We start from the raw sequence: 13,942 nt of genomic DNA, 5'->3' as shown, positions 1-13,942 counted from the left end.
TCAAGAGACAGTGTATTACAGGGGTTTGTAGTGACTGGAAGGGCACATTTTACTCTAGTTTTTGTCGGCAGTGTGTAAAACGCTTTCAGTAGGACCAGGTTTTTTTTCAAACAGCAGGAAAAGCTCCCTATACACCATAGATACACTATATATACAAAAGTATGTGGACACCCTTTCAAATTGCTGGATTCAGCTATTTCAGCCACACTTGTTGCTGACAGGTGTATAAAATCGAGCACACAGCCATGCAATCTCCATAGACAAGCATTGGCAGTAGAATGGCCTTACTGAAGAGCTCAGTGACTTTCAACATGGCAATGTCATAGGATGCCACCTTTCCAACAAGTCAGCTTGTCAAATTTCTGCCCTGCCGGAGCTGCTTCGTTCAACTGTAAGGGCTGTTATTGTGAAGTGGAAACGTACAGGAGCAACAACGTCTGTCCTCGGTTGCAACACTCACCACCGCGTTCCAAAAATGCCTCTGGAAGCAACATCAGCACAAGAACTGTTCGTCATGAAATGGGTTTCCATGGCCGAGTAAACGCACACAGCCTAAGATCACCATGCGCAATGCCAAGTCACGGCTGGAGTGGTGTAAAGCTTGCTGGAGTGGTGTAAAGCCCTGACCTCAACCCCATCGAACACCTTTGGGATGAATTGGAACGCCGACTGCGAGCCAGGCCTAATCGCTCAACATCAGTGCCCATCCTCACTAATGCTCGTGACTGAATGGAAGCAAGTCCCCGCAACAATGTTCCAACGTCTAGTGGAAAGCCTTCCCAGAAGAGCGGAGGCTGTTATAGCAGCAAAAGGGAGACCCACTCCACATTAATCCCCATGATTTTGGAATGAGATGTTTGACGATCAGCGTCCACATACTTTTGGTCAAATTAGTGTATCCATGGTGTAAATCTAGGGAGCGTGTCCTTGGGTACTGGTCAGATGCTGTGCCATATTTGATTGAGCCCTGATTGCTAGCATCACAAGTTTTCACTGACCATTTGAACTGACTAAGAAAAACTCTGTTCCCTATAACGTCATTAACACTCAAAGTAGGGTTAATATGTAGTAGGATTATTTACACATTCAAATTAAACTAGTAGACTTCTGTCGGGCACTTTTGTCAGGCAGCTGTCTTATTAATGTCTCATTAATAACATTGTTATAGCTTAGAGGTAAATTTGATCAACTTCTACAGGCTACATTTTACAACCTGTTTACTATCTGTAAACTTCGTGTTGTTATTCTACAGTACAGGTGAAGTGTTCAAAGTGCTCAAGGCTGTAAGTACTAGGCAGTGTGACTTTGCCAAACTGCACTGCTGCTTTAAGGCTGTTTTTTCCAGTTATGTGTATGCAGCTGAAGGGTACAGGGCAGTGTTTTACTTTTCTATGGTTAACAGTGTTTTATCGCAACAAGGGCAATTGTCTCTGTGGCAGTCATTCTCTCTTTCAGAACAGCAAGTTATCCATCGTCCTTTGGATTAGCACCTCTTATGCTTTTCCTTCAGGCCTATGCACAAACATAGTTACCTACGCAAAATGGCGATCCTGCGTATTTGCGTCTAGTTATTTGTATCTTGTTACAAATCACGGGGCTGCACGTTTGCTTACTCTTGCTACGCAACTACGCAGGGTCGCTATTTTGCATAGCTTATTGTAGGTCTTGCGTCTGTCCGTAGGATATAAATGAGGCTTATGGGCCTTGTTTGGGGACCCAGGTGAAGTTCCAGCCTCCCAGGGTGTCCTTGCGGACGAAGGCCTGTCCCTGAGGAAAGCTGTGTGTCTTGAGTCTGACGCTGCTGGAAGGGTTTAGGGACATGCTGAAAGCTAGCTCTGTCCGGCCACGAGGGGTAGACAGTTCAGGGTACTGAGTCGTCACATCACCCCCTACAGGACTGGAGGGGCTACGGTAGTGAGGGCTGGGAGTGTGGTACAGCCCTGGACTACTGTCCTGAGACAGGTTGGGAGAGGAGGCTAAGATGGGCCTGAATGGCTGTATTGGGTCAATTGACGAGAGAGTGTTGACTAATTGGGGCAGTGGGGCTTCATAAGGGGTGGCCTGGAAATTGGGGGTGACTTCTATGCTAGGGCTGTATGGAGTAGAGGGCACAGTTCCAGTGAAGTTAGAGACGGAGTCTGTAGAGACACTGTAGTCACTGTTGGTGTTAAAGCAGTAATCAGTGTACAGTCCTACACTGGCACCATGACCAGGGCCATCAGTAGGTGTGTCATAAGCGGTGGATTTATGATCGGTTGTTTGGCAGTAGTCACCAGAGGAGTCTGTGATGGTGCTGCATTTGGTGAGGGAGTCAATGGAGGAGTTAAAGCTGTATTCAGTGGATGTTGTATCGATGGTGTCCTCGTCCTTCAGGCCCAAGGTCTGCAGGATCCACAGGTCCACAGGCGGGGTGCTGGCTAGCTCCTCTTCTGAACAGAACTGCAGGGACAAGTTCCGGCAGGTCCGTTTCACCTGAGAACCAAGGAGAAGCTGACTGGCACTGAGGTTCCGGAATTCTCCAACACCATGCAGATTCTGGATTTCGGAATTCCGCTTCCGGTTCCTCCTCCTATCGCCACTCTGAGCAGAGAGAAGTCTCTATGGAAAAGGAGGAACACAAGTAAGGAGGCTGTTTGAGAGAAACTACACCTCTATATACTGGGAAATTGGGCTTTACAAAGGGCACACTTATTATGCTACATTTAGGGATAACTAGAGATACATTCAGCTGAAATGAATCAATCAATCAGTCATGAATAATCTTTGATTATGAAGTAATTACCTTTGTTTTTTCCTCCAACGTTTTCACAAATGAAGAGTTTAAGAATTCTTTGAGTTTGTTATTTTCCTCATGCAGTCTTGCCAGTTCCCCCTCTCTCTGTATCAACGTGTCTTGAAGCTTAGGAAAATAAAAGACAAATGTGTAAGTATCTACAGTACAAATTATATATTCATTATTTTATTTACTCATTTGAAGAAGAAGAAGAAGAAGAAGAAGAAGATGATGATGAAAAATCCATTTTAGTGGCCCCACTCTTGACGGCAAAATGAAAAAATTTGGTTTTAAAGTGAATTTCCTGCAATTCGACACATTTTGTTATCACACATTTCCTGCAATTCTACCCATTTTGCAATGAGGTGGAGAAACAATGTTTGTGGTTTTAAAGCTAATTTCCTGCAATTCTACACATTTTGCCATGACTTTTGTCATTTTAATGATATCTGAGAAAAAGTGACTAGCAAAATCAATGGGGGCCACCTGGAGGTCGTTATTCGGCCATGATTACTACATGTTTAGATAGCTGCCTAGACTAACTATCAGTTTTTCACACAACCAGAAGTTAGCTAGTTGGATTAAACCTAGCGTTAGCTAGTTAGATAAAACATGACACAACAAAAATGACTAAAACCTTAAATGTAAATTCGAACTAGCTACTACCCAGGAGAAAGCTCATGTTCGTTCCAACATATCAAAGTTTATTCACATTCATACTAATCAAATCAAACTTTGTCAAATGCGCCGAATACAACAAGTGTAGACCTTTTTTATTTTTTTTATTTAACCTTGATATAACCAGGTAGGCTAGTTGAGAACAAGTTCTCATTTACAACTGCGAGATGGCCAAGATAAAGCAAAGCAGTTTGACACATACAACAACACAGAGTTACACATGGAATAAACAAACATACAGTTAATAATACAGTAGTCTACATACAGTGTGTGCAAATGAGGTAAAGATAAGGCAATAAATAGGCCATAGTGGCGAAGTAATTACAATATAGCAATTAAACACTGGAGTGATAGATGTGCAGAAGATGAAGGTGCAAGTAGAGATACTGGGGTGCAAAGGACCAAAAAAACAAAATACAGTATGGGGATGAGGTAGTTGGATGGGCAATTACAGATGGGCTATGTACAGGTGCAGTGATCTGTGAGCTGCTCTGACAGCTGGTGCTTAAAGTTAGTGAGGGAGATATGAGTCTCCAGCTTCAGTGATTTTTGCAGTTCGTTCCAGTCATTGGCAGCAGAGAACTGGAAGGAATGGCGGCCAAAGGAGGAATTGGCTTTGGGGGTGACTAGTGAAATGTACCTGCTGGAGCGCGTGCTATGGGTGGGTGCTGCTATGGTGACCAGTGAGCTGTGATAAGGCGGGGCTTTACCCAGAAAAGACTTGTAGACGACCTGGAGCCAGCTGGTTTGGCGACGAGTATGAAGCGAGGGCCAGCCAACGAGAGCATACAGGTCTCAGTGGTGGGTAGTATATGGGGCTTTGGTGACAAAAGGGATGACACTGTGATAGACTGCCTCCAATTTGCTGAGTAGAGTGTTGGGGGCTATTTTGTAAATGACATCGCCGAAGTCGAGGATCGTTAGGATAGTCAGTTTTACGACGGTATGTTTGGCAGCATGAGTGAAATAGGAAGCCGATTCTAAATTTAATTTTGGATTGGAGATGCTTAATGTGAGTCTGGAAGAAGAGTTTACAGTCTAACCATACACCTAGGTAGAGTTGTATGGCATTGAAGCTCGTCTGGAGGTTAGTTAACACAGTGCTCAAAGAAGGGCCAGAACTATACAGAATGGTGTCGTCTGCGTAGAGGTGGATCAGAGAATCACCAGCAGCAAGAGCGACATCATTGATGTATACAGAGGAGAGAGTTGGCCCGAGAAATGAACCCTGTGGCACCCCATAGAGACTGCCAGATGTCCGGACAGCAGGCCCCTCCGATTTAACACACTGAACTCTATCAGAGAAGTAGTTTGTGAACCACTCAGTCATGTGAGAAACCAAGGCTGTTGAGTCTGCCGATAAGAATGTGGTGATTGACAGAGTCGAAAGCCTTGGCTAGGTCGATGAATACGGCTGCACAGTATTGTCTCTTATCGATGGCGGTTATGATATTGTTTAGAACCTTGATTGAGCGTGGCTGAGGTGCAGCCATGACCAGCTCGGAAACCAGATTGAATAGCGGAGAAGGTACGGTAGGATTCTAAATGGTCAGTAATCTGTTTGTTAACTTGACTTTCGAAGACCTTAGTAAGGCAGAGTAGGATAGATATAGGTCTGTAGCAGTTTGGGTCTAGAGTGTCTCACCCTTTGAAGAGGGGGATGACCGCGGCAGCTTTTCAATCTTTAGGGATCTCAGACTTTTCGAAGGAGAGGTTGAACAGGCTAGTAATAGGGGTTGCAACAATTTTGGCAGATAATTTTAGAAAGAGAGGGTCCAGATTGTCTTGCCCGGCTGACTTGTAGGGGTCCAGATTTTGCTTGAAACATGTAGGTATTACAGACTCTGTCAGGGAGAGGTTGAAAATGTCAGTGAAGACACTTGCTAGTTGGTCCGCGCATGCTTTGAGTGCACGTCCTGGTAATCTGTCTGGCCCCGCGGCTTTGTGAACGTTGACTTGTTTAAAGGTCTTACTCACATCGGCTATCGAGAGCGTTATCACACAGGCGTCCAGAACAGCTGGTGCTCTCATGCATGCTTCAGTGTTGCTTGCCTCGAAGCGAGCATAAAACTGAGTATTACTGTGTAACTTTTTTTATTTTTTTATTTTTTACTTTAGTTAATTTGGTAAATATTTTCTTAACTCTTCTTGAACTGCACTGTTGGTTTAAAGCTTCTAAGTAAGCATTTCACGGTAAGGTCTACACTTGTTGTATTCTGAAGACAAACAATGTATACGAAATGCTTCAGTCTGGTTTTAGACCCCATCATTGCACTGAGACTGCACTTGTGAACATGGTAAATTACCTTTTAATGGCGTCAGACCGAGGCTCTGCATTTGTCCTCGTGGTCCTAGACCTTAGTGCTGCTTAGTGCTGCCATCGATCACACATGCTTTTGGAGAAATAGGAAGGCCAAATTGATCTACACAGACAAGTTCTGGCCTGGTTTAGATCTTATCTGTCGGAAAGATATCAGTTTGTCTCTGTGGATGGTTTCAACTGTAAATGTCGGTATTCCTAAAGGTTTCGTTTTAGGACCACTATTGTTTTCACTATATATTTTACCTCTTGGTGATGTCATTTGGAAACATAATGTTAACTTTCACTGCTATGCGGGTGACACATAGCTGTACATTTCAATGACACATGGTGAAGCCCCAAAATTGCCTTCACTGTAGGCCTGTGTTTCAGACATAAGCAAGTGGATGGCTGCAAACGTTCTACTTTCAAACTCGGACAAAACAGAGATGATTGTTCTAGGTCCCAAGAAACAAAGATAACTTCTGTTGAATCTGACAATTAATCTTGATGGTTGTACAGTCGTCTCAAATAAAACTGTGAAGGGCCTTGGCGTTACTCTGGACCCTGATCTCTCTTTTGACGAACATATCAAGACTGTTTCAAGAACAGTTTTTTTCCATCTACGTAACATTGCAAAAATCCTACATTTTCTGTCCAAAAATGATGCAGAAAAATGTATCTATGCTTTCGTCACTTTCGTCACTTCACTTTCCGGCTACCTGGATAAAGCACTAAATAAACTTCAGTTAGTGCTAAATATGGCTGCTAGAATCCTGACTAGAACCAAACAATGTGATCATATTACTCCAGTGCTAGCCTCCCTACACTGGCTTCCTGTTAAGGCAAGAGCTGATTTCAAGGTTTTACTGCTAACCTACCAAGCATTACATGGGCTTGCTCCTACCCATCTTTCCGATTTGGTCCTGCCGTACATACCTACACGTACGCTACGGTCACAAGATTGTCCCTAGAATTTCTAAGCAAACAGCTGGAGGCAGGGCTTTCTCCTATAGAGCTCCATTTTTATGGAATGGTCTGTTACAGGAATTAAATTCCTCTATGTTTTAATACCCAATCAAAATTAAACACTCTGTCAATTCATAAGAATTTGTAAGACTCTTATTTGTATAAAATGGACAGAGACCAGTCTTTGAAATCAACCAGCTGCATGTATTCTCGAGAGTACTGCCCATGATACATTTTACCACAGGTAATAAACTGAAAATGACGTCAGCGTTTTCTAACTGTTCCAAAGGCTGTATAGTTCTCAAGCCTTCCCACATCGTCTAGAGCCAAGGTCAGTCAGCATGTGTAGATAAGCATTCTAGCCAGCCTGGCGATATAGTTAATTCATTTCTACCAAGGAACAGACAGTCATTGTTCTAATTCTTGATTATATTTACACACATTATATTCAGTACTAGGATTATAAAGAAAATTCATACATATACAGTAATATAATAGTATTCTGATTAATCAGTTCTGATTGAAATGTATACATAATTAGTCATTATTGATAAAAAATTCCCTTAATAACATGGTCTCACTACCAATATGAGAGACGCAGACTCGGTCTCAACCTTTAAGTCTTTATTGAAGACTCATCTCTTCAGTAGGTTCTATGATTGAGTGTAGTCTGGCCCAGGTGAAGGTGAACGGAACCTTGCTGTCTCGGCCTGGCCGGTTCCCTTCTCTCCACTGGGATTCTCTGCCTCTAACCCTATTACAGGGGCTGAGTCACTGGCTTACTGGTGCTCTTCCATGCCGTCCCTAGGAGGGGTGCGTCACTTGAGTGGGTTGAGTCACTAACGTGGTCTTCCTGTCTGGGTTGGCGCCCCCCCTTGCCGTGGCATTGATCTTTGTGGGCTATACTCGGCCTAGTCTCAGGATGGTAAGTTGGTGGTTGATGATATCCCTTTAGTGGTGTAGGGGCTGTGCTTTGGCAAAGTGGGTGGGGTTATATCCTGCCTGTTTGGCCCTGTCCGGGGGTATCATCGGATGGGGCCACAATGTCTCCTGACCCCTCCGGTCTCAGCCTCCAGTATTTATGCTGCAGTAGTTTACGTGTCGGGGTGCTAGGGTCAGTCTGTTATATCTGGAGTATTTCTCCTGTCTTATCCGATGTCCTGTGTGAATTTAAGTATGCTCTCTCTAATTCTCTCTTTCTTTCTTTCTCTCTTTCTTTCTTTCTCTCTCTCAGAGGACCTGAGCCCTAGGACCATGCCTCAGGACTAACTGGCATGATGACTCCTTGCTGTCCCCAGTCCGCTTGGCCGTGCTGCTGCTCCAGTTTCAACTGTTCTGCTATGGAACCCTGACCTGTTCACTGGACGTGCTACCTGTCCCAGACCTGCTGTTTTCAACTCTCTAGAGACAGCAGGAGCAGTAGAGATACTCTCAATGATCAGCTATGAAAAGCCACTGACATTTACTCCTGAGGTGCTGACCTGTTGCACCCTCAACAACTACTGTGATTATTATTATTTGACCATGCTGGTCATTTATGAACATTTGAACATCTTGGCCATGTTCTGTTATAATCTCCACCTGGCACAGCCAGAAGAGCACTGGCCACCCCTCATAGCCTGGTTCCTCTCTTTGTTTCTTCCTAAGTTTTGGCCTTTCTGGGGAGTTTTTCCTAGCCACCGTGCTTCTACATCTGCATTGCCTGCTGTTTGGGGTTTTAGGCTGGGTTTCAGCACTTTGAGATATCAGCTGATGTAAGAAGGGCTATATAAATACATTTAATTTAATTTGTATTCGGTGCATTTGACAAATAAAGTTTGATTTGATTTGAGGTGGCATTGAGGTATACTCCTCAATGCCATTGGATGAATCCGTAAACTTATTCCAGTCTGTGCTAGCAAAATGGTCCTGTAGCGTAACATCCGCGTCATCTGACCACTTCCATATTGAGCGAGTCACTGGTACTTCCTGATTTAGGTTTTTGCTTGTAAGCAGAAATCAGGAGGATAGAATTATGGTCATATTTGCCAAGTGGAGGGCGGGGGAGAGCTTTGTATGCATCTCTGTGTGAGAAGTAAAGGTGGTCTAGTCTTTTTTCCTCTGTTTGCACATGTGACATGCTGGTAGAAATGAGGTAAAACGGATTTAAGTTTGCCTGCATTAAAGTCCCCGGCCACTAGGATTGCCGCCACTGGATGAGCATTTTCTTGTTTGCTTTTGGCCTTATAAAGTTGGTTGAGTGTGTTCTTAGTGCCAGCATCGGTTTTTGGTGGTAAATAGATGGCTACGAATAATATAAATAAGAACTCTCTTGGTAGATAGTGTTGTCGACAGCTTATTATAAGGTACCCTACCTCAGGCGAGCAATACCTCGAGCCTTCTTTAATATTAGACATCGCGCACCAGCTGTTATTGACAAATAGACACACAACCCCACCCCTCGTCTTACCAGACATAGCTTCTCTGTTTTGCCGGTGCATGGTTAATATTAGACATTGCGCACCAGCTGTTATTGACAAATATACACACAACCCCACCCCTCATCTTACTAGACGTAGCTTCTCTGTTTTGCCGGTGCGTGGAAAATCCCGCCAGCTCCATATTATCTGTGTTGTCGTTCAGCCAAGACTCGTGAAACATAAAATATTAGTTTTTAATGTCCTGTTGGTAGGCTAATCTTGATTGTAGTTCATCAATTTTATTTACCAATGATTGCACATTGGCCAATACAACGGATGGAAGTGGGTGTTTACTTGCTCACCTACGAATTCTCAGAAGGCAGCCTGACTCTGTCCCCTTTTAATCTGCCTTTTTTTCACGCAAATGATGGGGATTTGGGCCTGTTCCCTAGAAAGTAGTATATCATTCGTGTCGGACTCGTTAAAGGAAAAAGCTTCTTCCAGTTTGAGGTGAGTAATCGCTGTTCTGAAGCCCAGAAGTTATTTTTGGTCATAAAAGACGGCAGCAGCAACATTATGTACAAAATAAGTAAAAAAAACAACAAACAAAAAAAAATAGCACAGTTGGTTATGAGCACGTAAAACGTAGCCATCATCTCCAGCGCCATTATTCGGCCCTTTTGTACACTTTTTACTTAAACGTACTTTGTTGATGCCAACAACAATTACTTTTCCAAGTGCAATGATGGTGGTGCTGCACAGTGATTCTTCTCTCACTCACACACTGCCACAATGCTTGTATCAACCGAGAGTGAGAATGAAGCAGTCAGTGGAGGTGGGGGAAGTGACTCACATTCCAGCAGCAGAGGCCTTTTCAAAATAAAAGTTCCTCAATGAATCTGGTGAGAATTTTTTTTTTTTTTAAGTCTTGTGAATTGCTGTATTTATTTTATTATTGAGATCGGGGGCATTTGACCTGCTTCTAACATTGGGGGGAGATGTCCCCCCTGTCCCCCTGTTCCTATGCCCCTGTACACAGGTAGCACATGTAATTGCCCCTGTACACAGGTAACACCTATGCCCCTGCACACAGGTAGCACCTGAAGAAACTCTCCAGTTTTGTTAGTGTAAATAGCTACCTGCTTGTTTCTCTGCAAATGTGGTGACAGGTGGTCAGTCCAGATTGGGTCAGGTCGAGAGGTCCCAAAGTCCAAGCAAGAGTAGAGTTCTAGTTTGGAGAGAATACAGAGACATTGCCCTAAATATCAGAAATACAACAATAATTGCAGCAAATAGCAGTAAAGGCCTGTGATAGCTGGGCCTAAATGAGTAAGTAATGTGTACAGTAGAGAAAATAAAATAATAATTTGAAGAAAAATAAACAGAAGCCTTGGGATGTGATTTTAAATCAATCCTACTATCTGCTATCCAAATGAGGAAAATTCCAGTGAGAAACGAGCCAGCCACATGGAGGCTCACGCTGAACCTGGCATATCACTGCGAAGTAAATTTTAATTTCAACAGACTTACCCCGCTGTGTTGGCTCGTGCTGGCATGCTGTGTCGTCCGGGGGACCAGCGGCCCAAAAGGAGGCCACAGTCACCGTGGAAACGTCAACACTGTCTGCCGACGTTGGGGCTGGGTAAGGGCAGTTGTAGAGTTGGCCCCCTACAAAGCTCAGATCTTGACAAGTCAGGGCAGTGCTCTGTAAAACAAATAGGCAGGAGGGATACCTCATCAATAAAGTGAACGTTTATCAATAAAAGTCGTAATTGTATATTATAACATATTCATAATGATCAATTGTGACAATAATCCATCACCTAATGCAGACAGATGTGATTAATTGTGATAAATGGTGATAAATTGTGAACTCTCTCTCTGTCTCTTACTTTATAGCATGGAACTATTAAATAAATTGGCTTCAATGAAGCTTAGATGCAACATCCTTATTTGATGTGAATTACAGTCAGATTGAATAAACACACTATCAGATGTAAATATAACTGAATAATTATATCAACGCCACAAGCAATCCATAATTTCTCATGCCGTAATGTGATATACGGATAAAGTTCCTCGAGAGTTATAGCGATCAACATGATCTATCTATCTACCTGTTGCGTCTGCCTTATCCAGACTGTGCAAATTCTCGATCATGACTCCCGCTCACAAAATCTCAGCACTTCAGTCCACATTGTAGGTAGGCTACGCTGTTTTACAAAACTTGAATCAAATGTATTTACAAAACGAGTCACATGCAAATCTGCAAATGCACCAAATTGCCGGTGAACACTGTGCGTAAAAATACGCATCATGGTCACCATGCGCTGATGAACACTAACACAACAATAAAGTCCATATTATTAGGAAAATGGACAACAAGACATACATACATGTTTAACTGTCAAATTATGTGACCAAGACACTCACCATGGTGAAGGTAGGGCCACACGGAGTAGGGCGCGTGTGGGGCTCGGGGAACGCTCCGAACCTGTAAGGAGAACTGCTGTGTGGGTTGGGGGAGGTGAGTAAGTAGACTATAACTAATCTTAATTTTGCAGTAGCAGTAAAGCCTGAGCTCTATCCCCTCTCTCCAAGCAATCTGATTTGACGATCTAAAGCTGTCAAACTTGTGACGTGTGATATTGGACAGTTGGAGTCTTGGTGATCCACATCTGCGCCGCTTGTTTCATTTAATAAGAACGAATCAAGATGCGTTGTTAAGCACGTCTCTTAATGTAATAGCCTACACTGATGCTTATTGTATTTTGCAAGGTGCATGAGTATATAGCCTCATGATCAAGTAATTCTGCTCAGAAGGAGATATGATGGAGAGATAAAAATAATCTTAGGGCATCTGTGCACGGGACTGCATCCATTGGATGGCGCAGAGTTAATGTTTAAACCAAGAACAGATAGACATGGGGAATGAATCGTCTGTCATGGGTAGACATGCATATACCCCCACCTCAACTCAACTGGCAGTTAAAAGACAGGAACATACCTTTGAGTGACACATTAACATGGCATTGTATGAGACATGAGGTAAGAGAGAGAGAGAAGGGAGGGGCAGATTTGAGGAAGGAGGAGGGAGAGGGTAGGGGTGTACTGTATTTATTGTAATGATGCTGGTGGTATATTTTCTAAATGATTTCTAGCTTCAACTATGCATTAGATCAATTGAGCAATAGACTGTTGGCTACATACATGTTCCAGAGAATGAGGAATGAGTTAGTGAGACATTCCATCCTCAGTGTCATATTGCATGATAGCTTAAATATCCTGAACAGTCATTCTGAAAATAAATGTTTCTATCATGGCTAACTACCAACAGGATGTTTGAAAAGATGTTTGAAAAAAAATCTGATGTTGACTGTTCATGACCTTTAATGGTTGCAATTCATAGCAATCTAGTTTCTGTAATGTTTATTATCATTACCCTCACACCTCATGATTATATTTGCACATACAGTGCATTCGGAAAGTATTCAGACCACTTGACTTTGTTCATATTTTTGTTATATTACAGTCTTATTTGCATTTGTCCTCATCAATTTACACACAATACCCTTTAATGACAAAGCAAAAACAGTCTTTTAGACATTTTTGCAAATGTATATACAAAACCCCCCTGAAATATCACATTTACATAAGAATTCACTAACTAAGCCACAGAACTAAGTCCTTTACAAAGCACTTTGTTGAAGCACCTTTGGCAGCGATTACATCCTTGAGTCTTCTTGGGTATGACGCTACAAGATTGGCACACCGGTATTTGGGGAGTTTCTCCCATTCTCTCTGCAGATCCTCTCAATCTCTGTAATATTGGATGGGGAGCATCGCTGCACAGCTATTTTCAAGTCTCTCCAAAGATGTTCAATCAAGTTCAAGACTGGGCTCTGGCTGGGCCACTCAAGGACAGCTGCATTGTCTTGGCTGTGTGCTTAGGGTCATTGTCCTGTTGGAAGGTGAACTTTCGCCCCAGTCTGAGGTCCTGAGCACTCTGGAGCAGGTTTTCATCAAGGATCTCTCTGTACTTTGCTCCGTTCATCCTTGCCTCGATCCTGACTAGTCTCCCAGTCTCTGCCGCTTAAAAACATTCCCACAGCATGATGCTGCCACCACCATGCTTTCCTCCAGTGACGCTTGGCATTCGGGCCAAAGAGTTCAATCTTGGTATATTCAGACCAGAGAATCTTGTTTCTCATGGTCTGAGAGTCTTTAGGTGCCTTTTGGCAAATCCAAGCAGGCTGTCATGTGCCTTTTACTGAGGAGAGGCTTCCCTCTGGCCGCACTACCATAAAGGTCTGATTGGTGGAGTGCTGCAGAGATGGTTGTCCTTCTGGAAGGTTCTCCCATCTCCTCAGAGGAACTCTGGAGCTCTATCTGAGTGACCATCGGGTTCTTGTTCACCTCCCTGACCAAGCAAGGCCCTCCCCCGATTGCTCAGTTTGGCCAGGAGGCCAGCTCTATGAAGACTCTTGGTGGTTCCAAACTTCTTCCTTTTAAGAATGATGGAGGCAACTGTGTTCTTGGGAACCTTCAATACTGCAGACATTTTTTGGTACCCTTCCCCAGATCTGTGCTTCGACGCAATCCTGTCTCGGAGCTGTACAGACAATTCCTTCGAACTCATGGCTTGATTTTTGCTCTGACCTGCACTGTTCACTGTGGGACCTTGTGTACAGGTGTGTGCCTTTCCAAATCATGTCCAATCAATTGAATGTACCACAGGTGGACTCCAATCAAGTTGTAGAAACATCTCAAGGATGATCAATGGGAACAGGATGTACCTGATCTCAATTTCGAGGCTCATCGCAA

General features: G+C 43.4%; 1 protein-coding gene across 1 annotated transcript; it reads right to left on the bottom strand.

The window, feature by feature from the left end:
• Positions 1-732: 732 nt before the first annotated feature.
• On the bottom strand, positions 733-12,640 carry gmnc (geminin coiled-coil domain containing). The gene is made up of 5 exons (XM_021587204.2): positions 11,552-12,640; positions 10,649-10,823; positions 10,258-10,346; positions 2,783-2,899; positions 733-2,598 (listed from the first exon to the last, which is right to left on the bottom strand). Exons 1-5 carry the CDS (start codon positions 11,552-11,554, stop codon positions 1,696-1,698), a joined length of 1,287 nt encoding a protein of 428 aa, XP_021442879.1. The 5' UTR covers positions 11,555-12,640; the 3' UTR covers positions 733-1,695.
• Positions 12,641-13,942: the final 1,302 nt, after the last annotated feature.

Source organism: Oncorhynchus mykiss, chromosome 27 (genome assembly GCF_013265735.2).
Source record: "Oncorhynchus mykiss isolate Arlee chromosome 27, USDA_OmykA_1.1, whole genome shotgun sequence".
Taxonomy (NCBI): Eukaryota; Metazoa; Chordata; class Actinopteri; order Salmoniformes; family Salmonidae; genus Oncorhynchus; species Oncorhynchus mykiss.
Note: the sequence above shows the minus strand (reverse complement) of the source record. Positions and strands in the feature narration are given on the sequence as shown.